Raw genomic sequence first — 23,839 nt, forward strand, 5'->3', positions numbered from 1 at the left:
AGGAAATAATGCTCTATTGTCGTTATTAAGTTTAATTGATTTCTATCCGTCTATTGTCTTTACAGTTACTTTAGTACGCTATTACAAAAAGTTAAATTTTATTTTTTTTTTAAGTAGAAACCATACGAACATATCCAGAGAAAAATAATATCTTTCTGGCATTATTAAGTTCAATCGATTTCTATTATTACCATTTAGTGTATTCACAGTTACTTTAGTATACTACTGCAAAAAGTACAGTGAACACTTATTCGATACTCACTCGTATGACACTGGTTTTGGAAAAATAATTAAGAGTTGTTTGTTTTGCACTGTTTAACCAACACTTTGGAATATGACAAAGTCTGGAGCATATAAGTCGATAGCTGTTATTGTAAAATTAATTGACAGTTGCACGACGAAAGTTCGTTAGTAAAACACTGTCGAAGCCACTGTGCTTGGCGCTTTTATGTCCTCTGGTGAATCAGTGTACAAATTGATCTTTAGCAAATAAGTTAGTCGATTGTTATCCCCAGAGTGTTTCTCTGAGTTGACAAATATTGTGCAATCGTAGATATACATTTGTGCTATCGAGTCCACGTAAATATTTGTTTTCGAATTTGTAAAAGCAGATTGTTTAGAATGATTGGAAAAGTACTTATTACAAAGTGTGAGACTTGGACTGCACTTTTCTCTGTAGGCTTTCATTATGCATTATTTCACTGTTTCGATACTCCATCTTGTCAACTTATTATGTATAAGTTATTATGCTTTCAATGGTCGTACTTTCATGCCTCTATATTCAGAACGAGGAGAATACTCAATTCATATAAAAGCTGCATGAATCCATTTAAAACTTTTGCCAAGTTACAGCGATTTAAATTATAATAGGCAATTAAATTTCGGGAAAAGGGAGTTAAAGGGAAAAGGGAAACTAAATATCGGACGAATTAATAGTAAATATAAAGAAAACTTCATCTTGTCTATTCTATAAGGTGATATTTTTCAAACATTGTTTTAACGAATTTGCGCGGGAAGCTTAGGTCGGCACCTCCTGAAAACCTCGATTTCTTTCATCAAAATTCCGGTCGGACCTTTGGATTTTTCCAATGCTTCGACCGTATCGATGGTATCTCGAGGCAAACGGTGGTTGCATTGTTTTCATCGAATTGGAAATTGAGCCAAAGCCCGGGATCAAGCGATTCAGATGGGCCTGGCGTGCAGCCAAGTGACGTGAAAACGAATTTTCAGAGAAAGTAGAACAAAATGACGTACGCGACCGTGACGTTACGAGGAACTGTTATATTTTACTGTCTTGCGGACGCAATTTATCATAGGATATCTCTGACGTAACTGCCTTCCAGAAACGAACGAAGATCATTCGTGCCTTAATTAATGACTCCTTTTAATTTCGAACTGAATGGGATCTATAACTCTGTCTTTACGAAGATTAATTTCAAATTTGAAGTAAAAGGACGTAAAATGCCGAAGAGAACGTTCGAAATCCATTGGACGCAAATATGAATATATTGCAATCGAAGAATAATTAATTTTCCTGAACTGATCAATCTACTAGAAACTGATCAAAAAGAATAACTGCACAAGTGATGTCTTATGTACTAGAATCAATCTAAAATCGAATTTAGGAACACTGGCTTGGTTTGGAACATTCACTCTCAAAATAGGAAAATTAACAATTTGACTTATATTCGGATCGACGTTCTTCTCAGACGCTTTGACTCGATTAACAACGTTAACTGGGGAAATTAACTCTTTTTCCCATCCACGATGCTATTTTAGTCGGTCTGTGGCGTTACCAACTATCACAAGCTTGTGACACAAATACCACGTTAATCGATATCCTCCAGTTCTCCATTCCTTTCCTTGGCAGTGCAGAAACGCGACCCTTCTCCGCGAGCGAATACTTTCAAAACGAATGAAACGATGTCGTCGAACAATCGTCCATCAGCACCTTCTAACGGCGGCTATTAATCTTAATCTCCTTGTTAATTGCTTTACCACGTGAATCGATTAGATGGGAGTTCCGTTATTTCGATTGGAAGTAGGGCGCCAGTCTGTCTGTCTAACCGATTCCGGTGTCAGGGAAAAAGCGGAAGACAAGTTACGCGATTAACCCCTTCCGGACCTGACGGTGACACATTCGTCCTCTATATTTTATTGTCAGCGATCTTTTTATGCATGAAACGTTTCTTCATGTTTATGTTAAAACTTTCTTGTAAATTATTGTACAAGGTACATTTAAAATCGATGAAAAATTGTTTAGAAATGAATTGTAAAACAACAAGAATTCTAGGTCTGGAAGGATCAAGGCGTGATGAAAAGTGTACAAATAATTAAAGATTCATTGAATCATGATCCTAGAAAAGCTAGAAATAATTAAACATGCTTTGGGTCATTTGTGATTTTAAAACGAGTACAAATAATTAAAAATGCTTTGGGTCATGTGTGACACTACAAATCCTACAAATATTAAAAATACTTTGGGTCATGTGTGACCCTAGAAACCCTACAAATAAATAAAAATGCTTCGAGTCATGTGTGACCCTAGACATTTTTGAAATAATTAAAAATGCTTTGAGTCATTTGTTATCCTAGAAACCCTACAAATAAATAAAAACGCTTCGAGTCATGTGTGATCCTAGAAATCCTACAAATAATTAAAAATGCTTCGGATCATATGTGACCCTAGAAACTCAACAAATAATTAAGAGTACTTTGAATCATGTGTGGCCCTAGAAATCCACGAAATAATAAAAACTGCCTCGAATCATTCAAAACTCCAGAAGAAAAGAAGCCCTGACGAAAACTGACATCGACGCATCGCTGATCACTCCGTAAACCATGCCAACGACGAAATCATCGCAAATTTTAATTAACCGCAACAGAGTACGCGAAGCCTGTCCTCGTAAAACACGTTAGGACTGCGATAGAATCGACGTTGATGCTGAGTTCAACGTGGACTCGTTTGCGTCGTGCATTGTTGCGATTCGACGGATACAAGTGCAATTCCCGCGGTTTAATTATGTGGGAACAATGACGACGCGGCCAGAGAGTTTGAAATTTAATGTCATACCGCGCATCAGAGCTGCTGCCTGGCCGCTTTATATCGCGCACGTGAGCAAAATGTTCGAGACAGTTACGTAATGGAGACTTCATTAAAATCGTCGCGCCGAGAACTGCGTCCAACTTCGTTTAATCCCACTTTGTTCGGTTCCGACGAATTCTATTATTTCAAACGAAAACTTCGGACAAAGTCGCCGAATAGCTAAGAGCCTAATTAACACTCGATGCTCGTTCTGCGACGCTGATTCGCGAGAAGAAAGTAATTCGGAAGTAAAATTAAACTGGTCGGAGTTTTTGAAGGGTTATTCTAGCAGCTCTGAAAAAACTGTTACATATTACTTTGTCCACTACCTTTATTAACATTAACATTAGGTTTGCGGAGGAGATTCGCCTGAAGTGCATTTTTTAAACCTAACTCTAGTAGCTTGAAATTTGAGACTGTTGAGTCTTAAGACTATGTTCGGTAAATATTTGAATAAAATTATAAATTTAAAAATATCACGTACTTTCGTGTGACAAAATTTATGTATCTTCGTTAGGTACGTATAAATAACGTTGCAAAGTTTCAAAGAAGTATCTCAAGTAGCTCTCGTGTTATAAAATTTCAAAAATGCCTCAGTTTTTCGTGTTTCGATTAAGACTAAGTTCGAGCGTCTCGGGGAACCTTGAAAGTTTCTGGTAATACTTGAACACCCTAATTGTACTTAAAATTTACATCTAAACGAGGAAGGGTAATCGCGACAACGCGAAAAGTTTCCAAGAACATTCCGCGATCGTACAGGTTTGATAAAGAATACAAGCGACTCCGTTGAAGTTTACTGGAATGATCGGGAGCTTTAGCTTCTAACCCAAAAATCGAGGAAATATATTCTTTCTCAACCAACGTTTCGCATGGCTTTCAAACTTCGTCTCGCAATCGTGGGTATACAGGGTGTTCAAGCAAAAGGGGCCACTTGGAGGCCACCATCTTAATTGTTTTCGATGATATGAAAATTTCATTGTCTATGACATACGATTTGAATAATTTTTGAAGAGGAGTGCATAGGAGAAAATGATCGTAGGTTTTAGAAGAATTTCTTATACCAGACATGTATATTTCAGTAATTTAAAAAATAATTTACGTGATTTAGAACAAATTTGTCTTGGTTGACAATAATGAACGAAGAACAACACTATGTACATATACAAGTAGTTATGATTTTTATAAATAGACACGAGTTGTATAATACAAGAGAGTTCCACATATATAACAACGGTTACCTAATTTTTACAAAAATCCATTGACTAGCTCTCGTTTGTAGATTAATACACATTGTTTACTAGAATCCGAATATCAATAAAATATTAATTCTCCTGGAAATCTAATAAAAATTCTGATCAAATTACGAACCCATTACGTCCAATCCATTTCGATAATTCCCTATTCAGAAACCGAGAGTGCTTGTGAATAATGCGTCGAACAAATCATAAAAATATTCAGGTGGCCTCCTTCGGCTGGTACACCCGGTATACCCCCGTGGCGAACAACAAAAACGATACCATTCAATAAACGTCACGGGAGGATATGTAGGTAGCACGCAACGCTACTCTGCAATTTCATTTCTCCCAAGCCCAAGTTAATGTATCCTATCGATTCGCCGTTGCGTGGTAACTCGAGGGACCCGCGACCGATGCGGTGAAAAATGCTGCACTTATAAAAATGACATCGTCGGACTCAGACGTTCCGTAATCGCGCGGAGCGCGCGTACGACGACGTCCAGCGAACCCTTGACTTGTCTGTACTTCTGAAAAGGAGCAATAGCGTTTGCCACTCTTAATAACGGAACTGTCAATCGACGGCTATCATTCGGCTTCACCGACATCGGGGCCAATGCCGATTCTCTGCGATACCTCAGAATCCCTACGGAATAACGGGCTTGGACGTCGATAAATAGCACGTACAACTACATGCATACGTGACAGGCGGGAAAACACGATGGCCGGGATCGAAAACGATCTACGCGAGTTTAAATTATACAGCGGGTGTAGAAAGTATTTGTTTACCGCGACTGGCGGTCTACTCGATTAGCTAAGGGGATCTAACCAACGACCCGATGCTGGCGACGATCTGTTTCCATACTTAGCGAAACTTACCCCAAAAGTGCTGATTCCTCGGCTGTGGCGGCACTCGGCATCCTGTTTCTTTCCCTAGAACAAAATGGCGGCGAATAATAACAACACTCGGCCCTAGCGGCTTACAGCCTCTACCCGGATTACCAACAACGTATGTATGTACATTAGCAGGCAAAATTGTTGAATTCATTCCAAAACACGACGCACAACCGGCGCAGGATTAGCCACACTCGCTGGCACTTTCGTGCTCGACGGCGCGCCAAATTTTCGGACACTTCCAACCGCAGTTTTGACAAGCGAGAACGCAGGAGGAGAATTTAGACTCTCGGTGAAGTTCAGGGAGTGTACGCGGTTGTCGTAGCCAAACTTCGAGAATTTTTGGGAAGATTTCAATACATACAGTCAGTCTCGTAAGTACTTTGTATGTGTATCGAAAAAAGTCTAAATTGATAGACTGATTTGACGTTTCTAAATAAATGCTTCAATATAAATATGTACATAAATAGACTTCGCACCTGGAAATATTTATAATAAAAAGTTTATTTGGAAACATCAAACCTATCAATCAATTTAGTCGAACGGCTTCGATAGACATAAAAGGTACGAATACTTGAGGGATTGACTGTACTTCGATACAAAACAAAGCGTAATTTTATTATACAAGTATTGAACTTAATATGTAAATTTGTTTAAGATATACATTTAAAAATGGGTAAGATGCAGGAAATCTCAAGGGACACGTTTTAGAACGCCTCGTATCAAACGAATTATTTATTGAATGGTCGAAGGAATTTTTTTTCCCAATAACAATATAATTTACACATCAAATTCAATACTTGTACTGTAAAATCACACGTTGTTTTGGATTAAAACACATATTGTAATCTTAAAAAAGATTCTTGAATTTCGTCTATGTCAACTGCATTTACTCTCCAAGACTCGAATTTATTCCTAGACGGATCGAATCAAGCGCGCGTCACCTTGAACTCTCGATTATAGTCACGCGAGTGTCGTTGCGTTCATGGTACGTCTAACGAAGGAACCACATGGTGTGCTACGCAGAGATTCTGATTAGGCCTCGTAAGTAACAGTTGCGCGTGAAGAGTTTCACCCTGAAATCAACAGTGGTTTCTTACAATCTTTAAAATAGGTTTCAGATTATTTATATTTTTTCTTAAAGATTTACCTTTGAGACTATCACAAGAGTTCTTCGTGTATCATTGCATATAAATAAATTCCGTATTGTATACTATACTTAAGAAAATTTTTAAGTACATACACGAATAAAGTTTATTAAATTCAATTTCATTTTGTTTTATTTTATTTTCAATTTTCATTTGAAATAGTCTGTCAACAAGCTGTTAACTGAGTATCTTAATTTAAAATAAAATAATCAGGTACATTCTATACCAATATTTTTCAAAAAAATCAAACTCTGAAGCCTTTTTTGCAACAGACGTACACCATAGTTCCAGCGTCACTGTCTCGTAAAAAATTGGGCATACGACTCAAACTACCAAGTACCAATTACAAATATTCTTTAACTTCCTATGTACCTACGAAGCCTCACTAAAATCGTCACGTAACGAACCGCGGCGGTGTCTTCGCAAGGATGAAACCAGAAACGACAACGAACGAGCCAAGGTGTACATCGGCTCGTATCGATGACAACGACAGAGAAGTTTCGCGTTTCAGAGTCTTCTCTACGAAATCGAACATCCGTGCGGTTGGTGAGTACGCAATGTCGCGCTGAATGTTGCTCGCCTGTCGTTCTCGGAGGATCGACCTCACACGAGGATCTCTCGAACCGAGAAGCCGGTTCCGCAACGCACGCGTTGCCGTCGCGCGCCACGAAGCACACGCTAATGCAACTCGAGCGTTGCAAGGACAAAGGAACAACGTCGTTCTAACGTGCAATGCAAAAACGACAACTGCTAACGATAATAATAACGTAACACCGGTGATAGTTTCACGGGACAGGAATCCCTTGCGCGTCGGCCGCCGTGGTTTCAGGAAAGTTATTTTGCGTATCTTTGTATCCTCGACAGCCACCCGATGCACGAAGTATCGATTGAAACGCATTCGCATCGAAGGCAGCCTTTTACCGACGAGGGTACTGTGCGAACTGTCGATCAACTTTTGCGAAACTCTGCGCAAACGTTCGCCGATCGAATATGGAAACTGGTGATTTAAAATTGCGCGAGTACCTTTCGACTTTTTAGAAGGAAGAATCGTTACAATCAGTCACATAAATAATTCGTACCTTCTATGTCTATTGAAGAAGTTTGACTAAATTAAATAATAGTGATATGAACTAAATGAATCTCTATGTTTATGTCTGTATCACTCTTTTATCGTGTCATGTTGTGTTATATTGCAGTATGATGTCATATTCTGTGTGCTGTTATGTAATGATGTGTTATAGCGTATTATACTATACGAAATATCGAAATATATTTCCAATAAAAATTCTTGTATACAACAAGTACACTTTCTTCTGACACCTTACCCTACCAATCCAAAAATCTCTAAAAAGCGAGTAGATTTTTTATTCTGAAGTTAAATAATCATAAGTAAACCGGTTCTCTATGATACAAGACACGCTTTGTCCATTAAAGTCGAAAAGTACCAACAACAACATGTAACAGTTATTAAATCCAGCATTAAACATTCGCATAGTGTTCCCTCGCAACGTTCTCTGTCCCAACAAAACTCGTTCCATTGTCCGCAATTAAATATCTGGAAGTACTTGAAAGCGCCCCCCCCCATTCTCCCCAACAATTAAGGAACTTTGAACGATATCGCAAAAATCTGACCGGATATTAAACGCAACAAATGAAATTACTTCCTCGAGTTTACCCGAGCGAAGGAGAGAAGAGGAAAATTTAATTATTACGTCGCCAGTCGCATCTGGCGTCGTTATCCTAATTAAAATCGACGCTCCGCGAACTTATCACCGGCGGTAAGTTGGAATCAGCGGTTATCTAACGCGTGCAACGACCAAAGCAGCGGTCATAATTGCGATCATGCAAGCATAGGAACATAGCTGGAGTAGCCAGGCCATAGCAATGTACGCGGTGGAAGTGTTCAGCGTGAGGAAAGGAGTGACGTTCAGGTCGCATGATGCGGCTTACCTCGTGGCCTGCTTTTATACCCAGGCCGATCAATAGTCGCGGCACCAACTTCCGGTCCTAAAGTCCGTCCGTGCTTAAGGTTAAACCAGTCTTTGATTATACCGATAACAGGGACGTGTGCGGCTGCTTCGATTCGTGGAGTCGAAGAAGACCACTGGAAGCGGTCGCAGGATCGAGATCCTCCGGGCCCGTATTGCCGCAGGTGCGTTTTATCGATTCTCGATTAACGCGACTCTTGCAAAATAATACTTGGCCGTTCGGGGAAATCGTACTCTTGATATCGGAAAAGTGACGAGCTACGTTATCGTGAAATACGTTTCGAATTCATCGTCGTTATGCTTTCCAGACTGGATATTTTAATTTCACGCGACAGGAAACAGTCTAGAGCGGTAACGGTACTGAAATTTAATGATTCGAATTGCTACTCGGCACGAAGCGAGCAGTCGAGTTAAGTCGATGCTATTGTTCGAAGCATAGTCACTTTATTAGACGTTTCGACCGTGAAGTTCTCTGGTCCTTTGCAGGAGTATCTAGTTCTGCAAGCTCTGAGTCATCGAGGACCACTTGCAGTTTGGAACATTTTTCAAGATTTTATAAATATCGAATTTTAATTCCCAAGTTTAATAATTATTAAGATATACAAATCCATATACTGATACCTTGTGTTCTCTAGTCTTTCCCAAGAGTATCTGACAATTAATCTTATATCTCAAAGTCAACACAAAATACTTGTTCTTATTTGTACACCGTGTTTAAAATGTTTACAGCGTTTATTTTAAACGTATAAATTACACTCTTTTATGAATTTACATAAGTGAGAACACGCTTTACTGTTGAGTTTACGAAGTAAACGTCTCGTATTCATTGGAAGTTAATTTTATTCGTAACCATGTAGCTTCGTGATCAAAACGTCCGAATAAAAATGAACGGCACCGACATTTATTCGCACCGCGGCAAATTTAAGCTTGAGAATCTACAGAAGAGAAATATCGACAGAGAAAAGAATATATGGGCGCGCAATACGGTCCCTTCGATTCGATCCGACGCGTGCAGTACTCAGGAAACATGGAGCAGTTGTGGCTCTTACGAGTTCCATTTCTACGTCCGTTAACACAGAGAGTTAGCGAGTCGAAACATTTTAGTGGCGATGGATTTTAGTAATCGGTTAGCGGGCCCCGCGTTTTAATGCATTTCTCAGAAGTACACCCAAGTGTTTCCCGTAATTTTCAGCGCTCGAAAAGGGCAGGAAACTGTGACGATCGATTCCTCGACGCCAGTCTACCACCGTGGCCAATAGCAAAAGCACTTTAACCGTACCCTCCCGACATTTTCGACCTCGGACCGATTATTCTGCGACCTCCTTAGGCTCTACTCGTGCTACTATCATTGATCGTTTCGTGTCTTTGAACTCAAAATTCAATATGCTCGATATAATCTTATCTGTCGTACCGAGGAATTAATAAGTCGATCGCGTGGACGAGACTTGCAGAGATCGATAAGTACTATTTATAAGCAAACTTGGACGTTTTTAGAATTTTTCCTTGTGTAAACTTATATCTTGTTCGGGACAGTCAAGTGTAAATATTTCAGAAATGACCCGATAGAAACACCTTCGAATGTTGGGTTGAAATAGCTGGTTTATTTTCAGCAGAATTCTGTCCAGGAAAAGTAATTAATTTGCATGTGTTATATGCCGTTCGATACCTCTCTTTGTTCTTCTACAATGTTGCTTGTGATTCTTTTAATCGTATAACTGTGAGAAATTTCAGTTTGATGAGTGGTTACGTAAACAACAATGTACATTTCCGACATCTGCAAATTATCTAGTTCTCGTCGTGGAATCACCCTCTTTGAGACGCGCAAACTACTTCCGAGTCTTTCCGCGGTGGAGTTTTACATGGCGCAAGTATTAGGTTGTCCCAAAAGTTTCTTTCGTTTTATTAATAAGTAACACATACACAATATTTTATGTCTAATGTTACATTATTCAATTGTGTACGATTCATTTTGCTCCATTACTGTTACAACATCAACATCTAAGAAATTAGATTGTCTATTTGTATAAACACTACCGCACAAAATAATTCAGTGCAAATTACGAAAGAAACTTTTGGGACAACCTAATATCTTTGGCTGATTAGGAACTATTTAATTCTGGCCTGTCGGAAATATTAATGTTTGTTAAGTTTCATAATATCGAATCAGACATTTCTCGCCATTAGATTCAAACGAAAAGAACAAATAGAAATATTACGGGATAAAAACAGAGGTATCAAACGTGGCTAAGTAATTATTCTTTATGTGCAATGAAGTCCTGTTCAAAATAAAACAGCGCGAATTTTTTCATCGAGCCAATAGCAACGGTAATTACGCGAGTAGAAGAAAAGTAATGTTTTTAGTTTTAGAGATTCGTGAGAGAGAGATGACTAAATTACAGATATTTATACAAATTAATTTCTACAGATACAGAATTGAACTCTACGTGAATTTTGATATATTTTCGCATTTCTCTATATCCTCGAACATTTTTCCATATTTCCAGTTGTTGATAAATGAATAAATATTCGGAGCGAAGAAGTAAACATGCACCGGATGGTCCACCTAAACCAGGCCACCTGAATATCTGTTCCAACTGCGATGATGCAAAGAATATTTTATATGGAATTTGAATGGTATTATTATTTATATTTTATTATTATATTTTACAATTGAAACTATCATTTCAAGATATATATCTGAACGTATTTTAATGCCAACTGCACACGTACTGCAATAGAAAAAAACTATGCATAAACGAGAAAAAGAATAATGATCATACATTCCCCAAAAGGAGCCGTTCATACCATTTGAATTGCATAGAAAATATTTTTGGTACAATTACAATTGGAAGAGACATTCGGATCCTATACAATATCAAATTCCCAGCATTGCTTTCATTTTTCCTTTATCGAAACACCCCCGATGTCGTACAGTCAGTCTCATAAATATCCGCACCCTCCATGTCTTTCAACAAAATTTGTCTAAATTAAATGATAGGTTTGATATTTCCAATAAATGTTTTTTTTTTTTTTTATAAATATGTACACGAATAAACTTTACGCTTGTACATATCTACAATGAAAAATTTATTTGGAAACCTCGACAAATGTCTTCAACAAACATAGACGGTATACTTATCGGACTGACTGTAGATACGAAGTACTATGTCGCATTAAAAAAAATCAATGTCATTACTTTTCATTCAACCTCACATCGCGAGAGTGTCGGGGTATGTACAATGATTCCACAAGTGAGCCGAGGAGGTTTCTAGTGGCGCATCGAGGCTCCAACATGATCGATCCCGGATTGAATAGACGGGTCCGAGGTCGAGAAACAACGAGAAGAAGCAAATATCTCTGTGTCCCACGACCGTCACCCTACCTGCCGACCGGTTTTTCCCCTGTATGCGCGGACAATATCATATAAGGCATTACCTTGAGACGATCGAGACGCTCTCACGACGGTCCTCGATCAGCGGGTCCTTTTTCCTGAGCTCGACCTTGGGCGCGGCGAAACTGAAAGCCTTCTTGACACTCTCGAGGACGCTCTGTCCGGTGGTCTGTGTCTGGTCGACGATCGTCGTGCTTTTGTATACGTCTTCGCCCAGGTCGCCTAACGACCTGTACGAAGCGCCAATACCTGCCGGCATGGCGGTGCTTCCGGTTGCTCTTGCTCGCCCACGATGAATCCTACCCGCCGGGACGACCTATTCGAACGCCTTCGACGAGGATATGCCGTCCACCGTTGCCGGTGGATCTACCTCTATCGCGTTTCTTCGCCAAACGCGTTACGGAACACCGCGTCCTAGTCGCTGGCGGCTGTTGATGCTGATACGCGTGCCCGAAGCCGATACGCCAATATCGTACGTCAACAAGGCAAACGAACGGGCAAAAGGGCAAATAAAGAAAATCCAAGATAAGGAGGTACCGTGTGAACGCTCGGGACTATCGATCGAGCCAACGACAACGAGTTTCCGATTAATCCGAAGAAAACTCTTCGCTTTCGACATGATTTATGATGAGGATGACTTCGAGGGGATTCTTTCGGAGCTTTTCTTAGGAAACGTATCAGCTTGACGTTGTTTAACATCTGATCGAATGGTTGGATACAAATGTCTATTGAAATAGAATTGTATTAGGTTTTCCCGAAAGTTTCTTTCGCGAGTTGCACTCAATTATTTTATGTGGTCGTGTTTCTATAAATTTAATAGAGAATCTAATTTCATAGGTATTCATGTTGTAACAGTAATGGAGCAAAATGAATCGTGCACAATTCAGTAATGTAACATAAGACATAAACTATTGTGCTTGTATTTCTTATTAATAAAACGTAAGAAACTTTTGGGACAACCTAATATAATATGAACCTTTAGATGCAGACGGTAATTATGCTCAATTTGAATTGATATTTTTTGAAACTTTTTCTTCGTCAAACAATAACCCAGTGAACTTTCATTCAGTTTTACTAATAAAAATTCAACACCGTCAATAAAGATCGTATATTTCTTATTTTATCTACTTTTTAGCACAAAGTACAAGATACAGTTTGTTCCGTACTGTTTTTCATCCTCAATGACATTCTGGAATATAAAGCTCCGCAGTAGGAATTTCAAAAAAAGAAATTAATTTGCAGTACCAAACGCGTAATATCTACACAACCTAATATATTGAAGCTATTTCTAAGTTGACGATCATGACAATTGTCAGTCTCTTCGTAAATGTATTTAATAGACTGTAGTAGCTAGCATAAGACGAAAATAAAAGATTTTTTGGGGGAGAAGGATTGTATAGTAATTATAACTACTTTTACAATTTTGGTCATATTTTATTTCATTTCTCTGAAAATTTGTACTTTTTGGTATTTCTAATAGTGTCAATTTAAATGAATTTTTATTTTAGGACAATTAGAATAAGAGTCATTACCCCTTCATTTAATATTTTGAAAATAGATTACTTATGTCACGAAAAATTCTGATATTCCATATCCATGTCCAATAATTTCACAGTAAAAAATCTCGAATATTAACCACTTTTGTGGGTTGTAAATTAAAAAGATCCCATGATGACGTCACGAACAGAGAGGAAGTCACCCTTGTTTTCCAACGACGTATATTTATTCATATTCAATAGTGAAGTTTAATAGAGTAATACAGCAAGGGTCAATACGTGTCCGAGTCAAAATTAGCATTATTCATTACACTCAGACTTTTGGCATCGAGTGATTTTCGAGAGCCAAGAGTCGAAACGTAATAAATAGTTCTCGTTTCGAGACTGCCAAATATTGGACTTTACTAGCTTACTCTTAATGGGATAGTTTTCCGGAGTTTCCGTACTTTTTCACGCATGAAAAATGACTTCATTACTCCGCGGAATAGCGTGTGCTCGGAAACTGACAGAATTTTTGTTAGAATTCCGTGGAAACGCGTTACCCGTATGCATACCTATGATACAAAAAATAACACCGCTTGTAATTTTTTCTTCGTTCCGTGGCGACCATTCCTAATGCTCCAGTAATTTTTTTAATTGCTCCGCCGTTTTGTTTGTTTCATACTGTACTTTCCAACTTACAGCTCTCCGCTATTGAGTTTGTCATACGTGAATAATTAAACACTCATTGTTAGCGAGTAACGAATTATATTGAACAATACGAATATATAATAAATGTTCGTTATTATTTTAAATGTAATTTTACGGTAGGCTGATTATTGTACTTTTGGCATAACCCATTTGCATCGTTAGTACACGTATATGTTGTTTGTTTTGTTGTACATCTGTGCAACGTTTCTTCGAAATCTTTTGAAGGCATCTTGTAAAAAAAAAAAGAAAAAAGAAAGAATACATTTTATTAGTGTGATAATTGGCATTTTATTCAATGACTATTTTAAATCTTATAATATTGTGTAAAGTAACTACATTCCATCGCTTTTATTATTAATACACAATGAACTAAAAAAGAAAAATAATGTATTCTTCATTTTTGCCAGACTGTTTATTTCTCACGGTTTCAAGCATTTCCATTTAGATATAATCAAGAAAAATGTACTACTTTTTCGTGCGATGTAAATGAGTTAGTAATCGAAGTTTTGTACGAACAGCTGCGTCTTCAGCTTAATGTATTCAGAATCCAGTTAGACCGAACGCGGTCGAAAGGCACGAACAACCCTACAGACTGTCATTAATGCTGTGCATCGAGGAGATGCAGAACTCCACTCCGTTCGTGACGTCACCCAGCTGATAGGACAGACGACACCTGTCGTCATTACCGCAGGTGGGGCAAATTTGCAATCATGGTTTCGGTAATACGACGTCAACGCTCAATGAAAGCCACGGCCAGACCAAACGAAATGGGTACTCCGCGGTTACTTGTTCCGTTAAGTAATCGCGTATGAATAGAAAAAAAATATATATATATGTCGAATTGAGTAACCTCCTCCTTTTCGAAGTCGGTTAAAAACTGTGGTGCACGAATAGACAAAATTTAATCGAGATTATAATCAGTGGCAAGACTTCGTTCTCAACTTAGTTATCTTTGTATCTTCAAACATTACCGTTATACCCGGCGTTACATACTATTTTACAGTATGTGAAAATTGTACAGGGTGCTTAAAAAAAATGGTGATAATTATGTGGACTATTTTTAGAGAGATAGAACTGGTAATACAATAATGTATAGCATGGCGATTAGTATGTTTTATCGTGAAATGGTCTCCACTCGTTCACTATTGTTATCAATTTGCATAATTTGTATATCTTGTACGTGTATAATTTGTCTAGCATATACATTCATCGAATATTTTGCAGATGATTTTCAAGAAATATTTCATTTCGACATTGTTGGTATGTTTGCAATTTTGACAAAGACATCAAATTTTAGTCGAATAATAGATAACGATATCGATACAATTTTGAATTGATTAATATAAAATATTTTATTCTATATAACTCAAACTCTAATTTTTATTTAACAAGTAATTATCTTTGATTCATTTATTTACCATCGATGTCACCTGCTTATCTTTTACATGTCTTATCCTTTATTTGTTCCTTTTTACTCAGATAAGAATGTTGTTCATCTCTGCCACAAAAATGTTCTTTCATCATCCCTCACATCCAGAAATCATGTTTTATCATCCTGATAGGAAGGGGGGATGATAAAACAACGCTGTGGATGAAGTGAAAATTCTTTAAAAACTAAATATATTTATCAATATGATACACTGTGTTGTCAGTTCTGTTTCTCTAAAAACAGTTCCTTCCTAAATAAATTCAATTGTATATCTTTAAACTGATGCATAATTATATATCATCCTACGCTTTACTTGGCCTTTCTTTATCATCATTTATTTATGAAGAGCCTAAAATAATCGCAGACCAAATAACAAGTCACTAAATTCAAGAAAAGTTTTCATCCCAAAATTGAACGTGTTCCAGCAACTAAATCAAAGGAAACCCAAAAGCCAACATATCCTTCTCCCTCCCACCGATTACCAACATTAGAAGCGTCCCGTACGACATGTCAGTGCACCTGTTCGGATTTGACGTTCCTTAATTGGTATCGCGCTAAGAAAGTGACAGACGCGTCTGGAACTGATGGAACGTTTCCGGTGCACGCCCATCCTCGATTCCCAGATCTAGCGATACGCTTCCTAAGATTACAGCCGATTTAGATCGACCCTCGCGATACATTCGTCCTCTCACTGGCGTTTATCGTCTCGAATAGAGAGATCTCTCGATCGAAACGAAATCGTTGTCGTTGCCCCGTCGAACCGTCCGCGCGAAAACAACTAAAACAATATCAGGTGACCAAAGGAAGTGAAGATGCGTGTCAAGGTATGCGTGACGTCAGCATGCACAAAACTCATCGATACTTGTACACATCGAGATAATCATGCGTGGCCGCATGCCAACTGCAAGGTGCTACGCCGTTCGCCTTTGTGGAAAAACAACACGCGGATGCTGAGAAAAGCAAGAACAGTGATCAGTGACCGTGTTCCTCCGGAACTTCTCTACCGCGAAATAATTGTTCGACGCCGCGCGAACCACGGTTCTCCGCGTTTCGCGATTCGGAACGTACGCGTGTCACTGATTACATGCCTCGCGTACGGCTCCGAAACGTATTCAAAACTTCGGAGGACAGGCACGCACATGCAGAGTGATACCGTGCGTACGCAACATCGAAGCTGACGATCGACGATTCGTGCAACTGCCTTTTTCTTTTTTTTTTTGTTCCCGTTGCGAGCGGGGGCCTAGAATTTCGCGTCGCAGTTCTCGATGCAAGTTTTCGAATTGCATAATGTCGCACGGCGGCGGTAACGATCGATAAATACAGAGCGCGGTTAGCAGTCGCGATGAAAATGAAACAACGCGAGCGTTTCCAGCGCAATCTGGTTCCCGAAGGGCTCCTTCGAAGCTGTGGCGCAACCAAAAATTTCAAGAATTTCAGATAACGTTCCCTTTTCTTGCTTGCCTTTGTCAGAATTCTTTTAAAGAATTCAGAAACTAATTCTCTGCTATGATAATCGCAGAGGGGTTAATATCGAAGGGGTTGCAGGCATTTGTCATAGCTGAAATCCAAGAAGTTTCGTTTTCATTATTTAAATATATATATTTTAATCTAAAACAATGCCTAAATTTACAACATAAGTATTGAATTTAATCTATACATTGTTTTGTTAAGATTTGCCGTATCCTTCATAATTGTTCAATAAACTTAACAAAAAGGAATTTATATATGAAGTTCAATACCTACTTTAAAATTCCAATTTGTTTCGAATTAAAATATGTATGTAAATCTTGACAAAAAATTCTTTGATTTTAGCTATAACAACTGCGTGTGCCCTCTTATTTCTATGTTACAATAATTGTCTCTAAAAGTTGCTGTAGAGACATTCTTAATAATTGAGTGATTTTAGAACAAAGTTTGAAGTACGTGGGTTAAATTAACTGATTTAGTAGTTTCAGTGATAATTGTTTCACGAGGGTAGGGAGACATCTGGCCCCCTCTGGTTGCGCTACTGGTTCGAAGAAAGAAAATATACGGATGCCGCTCCTAAAACCGAAAGCGTAGATCACTTTTTAGAACCGCGACCCTCATCGGACCAAAGGGGCACTAGCGTACCGTCGTCTCGGCCTGGTGGCCTTCCTGCCAATTAAAACCTTCACTGGCTAAGAAAATTTGTTCTATAATGAGACCAGGAATTGTGCGTCACGCTGGCCACTATCGAGCTCCGTGGGTCACACCTCATACAGGTGTAACTTTGAACTGGGACGAGCTACAGCCCATCTTTAAATAAAAGTAAGAGAAAAAAAAAAGACCACAAGTGATGTTTCTAGCCGTTGAGCGTTTATTATTGCTCGTTATAAAGCTTTCGACCTTGCGGTAGGCTTCCTACGGTAAATGTATCCTATAAATAATGTAAATATGTTCCATAAAAGGCGCGTATGTATTCAGTAGGAATGTAAATACATTCAGGAATATCCTATATGGCGATGGAACATAATTTTAAAAATAGTAAGAGAAGTCGCTCTGAAACTTCACCAAAATATTTTTCATTCGTCAATTAAAACATTTAAAATACTCTTATATTAATATTTTTATGTACAGGATGCTCGAAGTCAATGAAATGCGCGATAAAACGCGAACTCAACGAACTGAAAACAATAAAATGCAATTGCACATTGCAGACACATCGTTCCATCTACGAGAAAAATAGAAATTAAATCCAAGAACATTTTCCTCTGCCATCTTTTTCATTCCTACACATAAAAGAGCTGTAACCCGTTCCAGTTCAACGATCACCTTGTACCATAAAAGCAGACCTGGGCAAACGTTATTTGAAATTCATATTTGTATTTGAAAAATAACTTGCAACAAAAAACTCTCTTTTATATCGATACCAAATGAATTATTTAAATATATTCTCAAGTTTTAAATATGAAAAACAATATTACAAAGTAAAATTGCTGATTTTAACAAGGGGTTGGTAAAGTTATTGTAACGAAGTAAAAGGGGCTACAGTGACTGTAAAAAATAAATTGACGTGTAATTGCTCGAAACAGTTTCTAATCAAATAAAATAATGTTGAATAATTTTAAAAGAATTAGCAAAATGCCCAGGCCCGGATAAAAGTTAATACAAAATGCTATGCAATGGACCTAAGTTAAGGACACAGCACACATGGCTTCGACTCTTTTTTTTCTCTTTGAATACAGAACATCGCATCGGCACATCAGCGTTTCTCAAACTGGGATTCACGTGCCCTCGAAAGAAAAAGAACAATTCTTCTGACGCTAATTTTTACTTACTAACGCACACCAAGAATTCATATATTTCATAAAGAAATATTAATTAATTAGAGAACTAGGCTAAATCGAAGACAAAAGTCTGAAGCTTAAATTCAATAAAAATATTTAAAACACAATTACATCTTTCCTCTAACATCTTTCCTCTCCGAAAAGAATGGCTCAAACTCCCATTACAGAAACCAGAGTTTAAATTGTACTCTGTATAAATTCGTCAAGAGCTTCCTTTCGTGAAAATGGTTTGCGGGAAAGGAAAGTTTGAGAAACGCTGTTGTACACTACGAACGCAACGTAACGAAGGGAAATTATCATCGACGGTATCGATAAAGTTCGCGTTTCGCGGGTACGTGTGCGGCTGCAGCTCGTAACGATCTATATTTTGAGACCGACGCACGTACGGAGAGGAGCGATCGATAACGAACAAGATTACAAAATGCTCGACGCACACAGATTCACGCAACGGAAATAAACCGATTTCGGTATTAGCCAATGTCCCGGCGTCCGTCTCCGGAGGGTTGTTAATTCGATATTCGAACGTGACATCGAAATCCCATTAAAGTTTCGCGGCGTACGGCGTGGAATGTTCCGAATATTAAAATTCAACCGATAACTTTTCCAATCCCGTAGCCGTCTCCGATCGAAAGGCGAAACCCGCGAACCACAGTGCGTCGCTTGGAGCCGAGCTTGGAGTGCCCGCGTAAACCCAAACTGTGGGGATCAGCTGCGGTCTCCAGTACACACACACACACACACACGTACGCGAACACGCACACACCCACGGGCCTTGAAATCGATCCGACCGACGAGCTTTCTAGGTAGAACAGCGATCGCAGTTTTCCCGTCAGACCACGACCCACCTACGTACCACCCCTCGAGGTGGGCAAAATTCTTATCTAGATACGAGTTTCGAAAAATACAGTTTATTCGTGACTTGGTAAATAAAAAGTAGAATAATAATTGAAGTACCTCTAACGAAATAATAGTGTGAGTATTCTTTGCTCGGTAGGTATCATTTATAATTTCGTGAGGAACATAGGATTTGTAGACTTTCCAGAGTAGTCTATGTATGTATTAAACATGTATGTAAATGTTTTCTTTAAAGATATACTCTCCAATCGAATGAAATGTTATTAATGAATATCATAATATGATATATGGAGTATTTTCTTTATTTCTTATGCATATTGACTTTAGGGAGTATATTATACTCACGTACTGAGTGTATTCGTACATTTTAGTCAGATTTGTAATTGTTTATTTCTTTTAAATTTGGTATTTTATTATCAGAGAAATATTGACGATATGTTGTTTCAGGAACACCCAAAATATATTCATATATTGAGGTGTAATTTATAATTTCTTTATTATCTTTTCAACATTACAAACGAAACCATAGAGTAAACTTGAGATATACAGAAAAATATATAGAAAGCTCTGGAAACTTCAAGAAGTACGTTCTTCTCGTGAGCATGAAAATTTAATCATCCTATCGAATAAAAGTCACGAATAAATGAATAAGACATTAGAGTAACATGGATAAATATCCTATCTGGAAAATTGTCCTTACCCACTACGTGTTCTGACTCTACGTGCACCTTATGTATTCACACGTTCAGGTGCAATTCACAATCGTACTTTCGTTTCTTTTAAATGAAAAACAAAAGCACACGCCAGCCTAGAAATAATTGAACCGTTTAAACAGTTCAAGAAACGCTTTCTCCTCGACATGGAAATTTAATCCCCGACCCGAATGAAAGTCATGAATAAATTGCACCGAGTCGTGTTTCATTCGTTATTCGAATGAAATTTTGCCCATCTCCGAGTGAATCGCGGCCCAGGAGGGTCGCGTATTGATTTTTCGCATGGATAGCCGCGTGTGTAACGTCTAACCTCGTTTCTCGTTCGAGTAATCGCGTACTCGGGCCCGTCGCGACGTATCGAGCTCTCGATCGTATCGTTGACACTTCGTAGCGAAAATCTGTAGCTGTGGGTGCTCGTTCGAGACGCAAACGAGGTAGAACGAGCTCGACCTCGAGGAACGAAGCTCGAACTTCAGAGCTGCGACGAGAACGACTACGATTGCGAGCGGGTTACTGCACAATAATAAATGAGAACCACGACACGAGTAACTTTATGTTTCTATCGAGTCTTTTTGTTTAGTGTACAGATAATAAACGTGATTCGACCTTTTCCGACATAAAGATTCCCATCCTCGGACGTGTTACTTCGAAATTTCTTTTTATTTAATAGTATGTATATTTGTGTTAAACGTACGAATTGTCAAATTGTAAACTTTCTGTGTAGTATACAAATGATAAATGTGATTTGACCTTTTCTGACGTAAAGATTCCCCTCCTCAGACATGTTACTCCGAAATTTCTTTTTTGTTTAAAATGATATATATTTGTGTTCCATGCACGAATTATAAAACTGAAGCCTTTCTGTTTAGTATATAGATAGTAAATGTGATTCGAACTTGCCTAAAATTACATGACTCCCCTCCCCCGAACATGCTACTCCAAAATTTTTTTTGTTTAAAAGTATTTATATTCATGTTCTAGACAAAAACTATTGAACGGAATCTTTCTGCGTAACATGTAGATAATAAATAATATTCGATACGTCTTCAAACATGTTACTCCAAAATTTCCTTTCCATTTAAAAGCATGTGTATCTACTATACAGATAATAAACATGATTTTGCAATTTCTGACATAACATGACTTCCTTCCCCTGACACGTTCCTCCAAAATTCCTTTCCCATTTTGGACTATATTTATATTCCAGGCAACTGTCATTCCTCGAGGACGCAGGACAGTTTACGTCACAGCTAGTCGTATTCAAGTTCACTATCCGTACACAAAATTCTAGATAGAGACAAGTCCAACTCCGATATTTTGGTTCCCACTGTAATCATTTGCTTAAACCTTCTCGAGCCTTTCTTATCACGAAAAATACGCGCGAATTACGGATCGCGATATCCGAGCGTTGCACACGCGAATAAAAAAAAAAAAAAAAAAAAAAAGATAGAAAGAAAGAAAGAAAGAAGAAAGAAAAACGAAGCGACCGTCGAAATAACGACGACGTCGACGGGCTGTCTGATGTCACGGAATCGTCATCGATCGAAATGTTGTCGTCTTTGGAACCTTTTGCCCGGATCGAGAAAGGTTCCCGGCGCGGAAAATGCGCGAGTGACTCACCTCGTCTTGCGCGGCTCCCGCTGCGGAATCCTGGTACCAAAGAAGAGTTGCAGCTTCTCCGCAGCTTTTGGACACGATATCACCGGAAACAGAGACGCGTTAGACGAGTACGAGGCGCTGAGGGATCCTCGGCGGATCTGCCCGCTCGTCCGTTATCTCGATTTTTTCCTCGTAAACGAGCGACGGACGTTTACGATTACGCCACCGATCTCGACGGGTCTCGTTGACGTTTTTCTTTTTTTTTTTTTTTGCCTCGCTTTGCCCTTCTTTCTTACGACGTGACGTGTGGAAACGCACCACGACGAGACTAACCAGAAGACCGTACCCGTGTTCTCAGAGCCACCGCACGATTACTATTGGCCCGAATGCACGACGCAGACTACGAACTGGTCAATGGGAATGCGCACCGCTTCGTGCGCGGTGTACAGCGGATCGAACTGGTTTCGGATCTTCTACCGACATCTCGGCACCGTACTCTAGACTAGAGGCACGTGGAGAACGCTTTTAACAACCTCGAGGCGACCTTCGGTAAGGCGAACGTTCGCCGTATCGAGCGAGGAAAGACGAATGACGTTGGTTGGTGCTTCGTACGATCTACGGCGTGATCTACGGCGTGATCTACGAGCGTACGATGGACGATCCTATCGGTTTCGTAGGGATCCACGGTTGGGTAAACAAAGAATTTAACATCGATAAATAGTCGATTGCTTTTATTCATCATTTTGTTCCAAGATATGTGTGGAGGATAAAGCTTTAAAGCTCTGGGAAGCTTTTTGTTTATTATATTTACTTCTATTGTTAGTGGACAATAATATGCTATTAAACATCAATCTTAAATACATACGTAACAGTAGATAGTTATGTGAAGATGTTTTAGGCGATGGGAATATTTTGAAGACTTTTCTGAAGAAACATCAATAGATGCACCAATCAAAGTCTTTTCAAATAAATAAGATACGAAAATAGTCTTCATTCTTTTATTGATAATAAGAATCGTAGGTTTAGATGAACATATCGTTTCAGTTACAATAGAAAAATAATATATTATTCTGGAGGTACAAGTCAATATACTAAAACGAGGCTAATATTAACTTGTTTGTTACTCAATTTCGTTTAATTTTCAAATATATTATCCAACATCTCAACGATCAAAAAAATAAATAATTATCAAGCTTCAACTACAGCGATCCGAAATGTAGCCAGTCCGTTATAAAACAAAACTTTTACTGTTAATAGCAATAATAATTTTACCAACAGTAATCAAATTTTACAAACAGTCGTTGTTTTAATAGTTCACATTTTATTTGTCTCTGCGTGTCACTGAAACGCGAGTGAAATATATTTCGTTCTCCAATAAACAAAACAAGTGTTTAATAACATCTGGTATTGATCATAAACATTTATTAGATAGCAGAAGTTCGGCTCTTTAATATGAGTTTTGTTTGAATGGAATCCGACGATTCGACGCCGAGATACGGCAATTTAAAGTTCTCGTATCGATCGGCAAACGGAGGTCGGCCGACGAAATCCATGAAAGAAAATGCGTACGCGATTCCGAGAAATTGGGCGACCGTAGACGGCCTTGTCTAGCGGGACTCTTTCTTGGAAGAGACCGTCAACATTCATAGGCGTATATATCACCTTATTTCGGATTCCCATTAGCGTATGCATCAATTTTTTTTCTTACTTCAGAATTCAAAGTAAACTGTGATTTATGAATAAACAATACAAATTCGGTTTTTTTTACACATTTCACTAAATTATTGAATGTTTAAGAAAATGTGTGAGCAATATTCCTATCTATGAAGGAATGTTTTTCTTGTGTTATTTTACATAACTTAGTTGTAGTACTTAGCGAAAATGTTTTTTGATACAATTTTGTGTCTAAACGACTGCTCTATTCCGAAATAGTTTTATACTTGTATTGATATATTATATTTTTCTACTGTACATTGAAAACTTGAAAAAATTTTGAAAACAAAAACGAATC

The 23,839-nt window shown here is 38.4% G+C and overlaps 1 protein-coding gene across 4 annotated transcripts in view; it reads right to left on the minus strand.

The window, feature by feature from the left end:
* The window catches only part of LOC128890176 (protein NDRG3), a 44,068-nt gene extending 21,727 nt beyond the window's left edge, over nucleotides 1-22,341 (minus strand). Inside the window, exons 1-3 of one of the 4 annotated variants that reach the window (XM_054148446.1) lie at nucleotides 21,850-22,341; nucleotides 11,783-12,175; nucleotides 5,197-5,250 (exon numbers count right to left, since the gene is read on the minus strand). In XM_054148446.1, coding sequence (XP_054004421.1) covers nucleotides 5,197-5,250; nucleotides 11,783-11,997 — 269 coding nt within the window. In that variant the 5' untranslated portion in view covers nucleotides 11,998-12,175; nucleotides 21,850-22,341. The remainder of the gene's footprint in view (nucleotides 1-5,196; nucleotides 5,251-11,782; nucleotides 12,176-21,849) is intronic. The other 3 variants (XM_054148447.1, XM_054148448.1, XM_054148449.1) reach the window with 3 other exon arrangements.
* Nucleotides 22,342-23,839: the final 1,498 nt, after the last annotated feature.

This window comes from Hylaeus anthracinus, unplaced genomic scaffold, assembly GCF_026225885.1.
Source record: "Hylaeus anthracinus isolate JK02 unplaced genomic scaffold, UHH_iyHylAnth1.0_haploid 12000, whole genome shotgun sequence".
Taxonomy (NCBI): domain Eukaryota; kingdom Metazoa; phylum Arthropoda; class Insecta; order Hymenoptera; family Colletidae; genus Hylaeus; species Hylaeus anthracinus.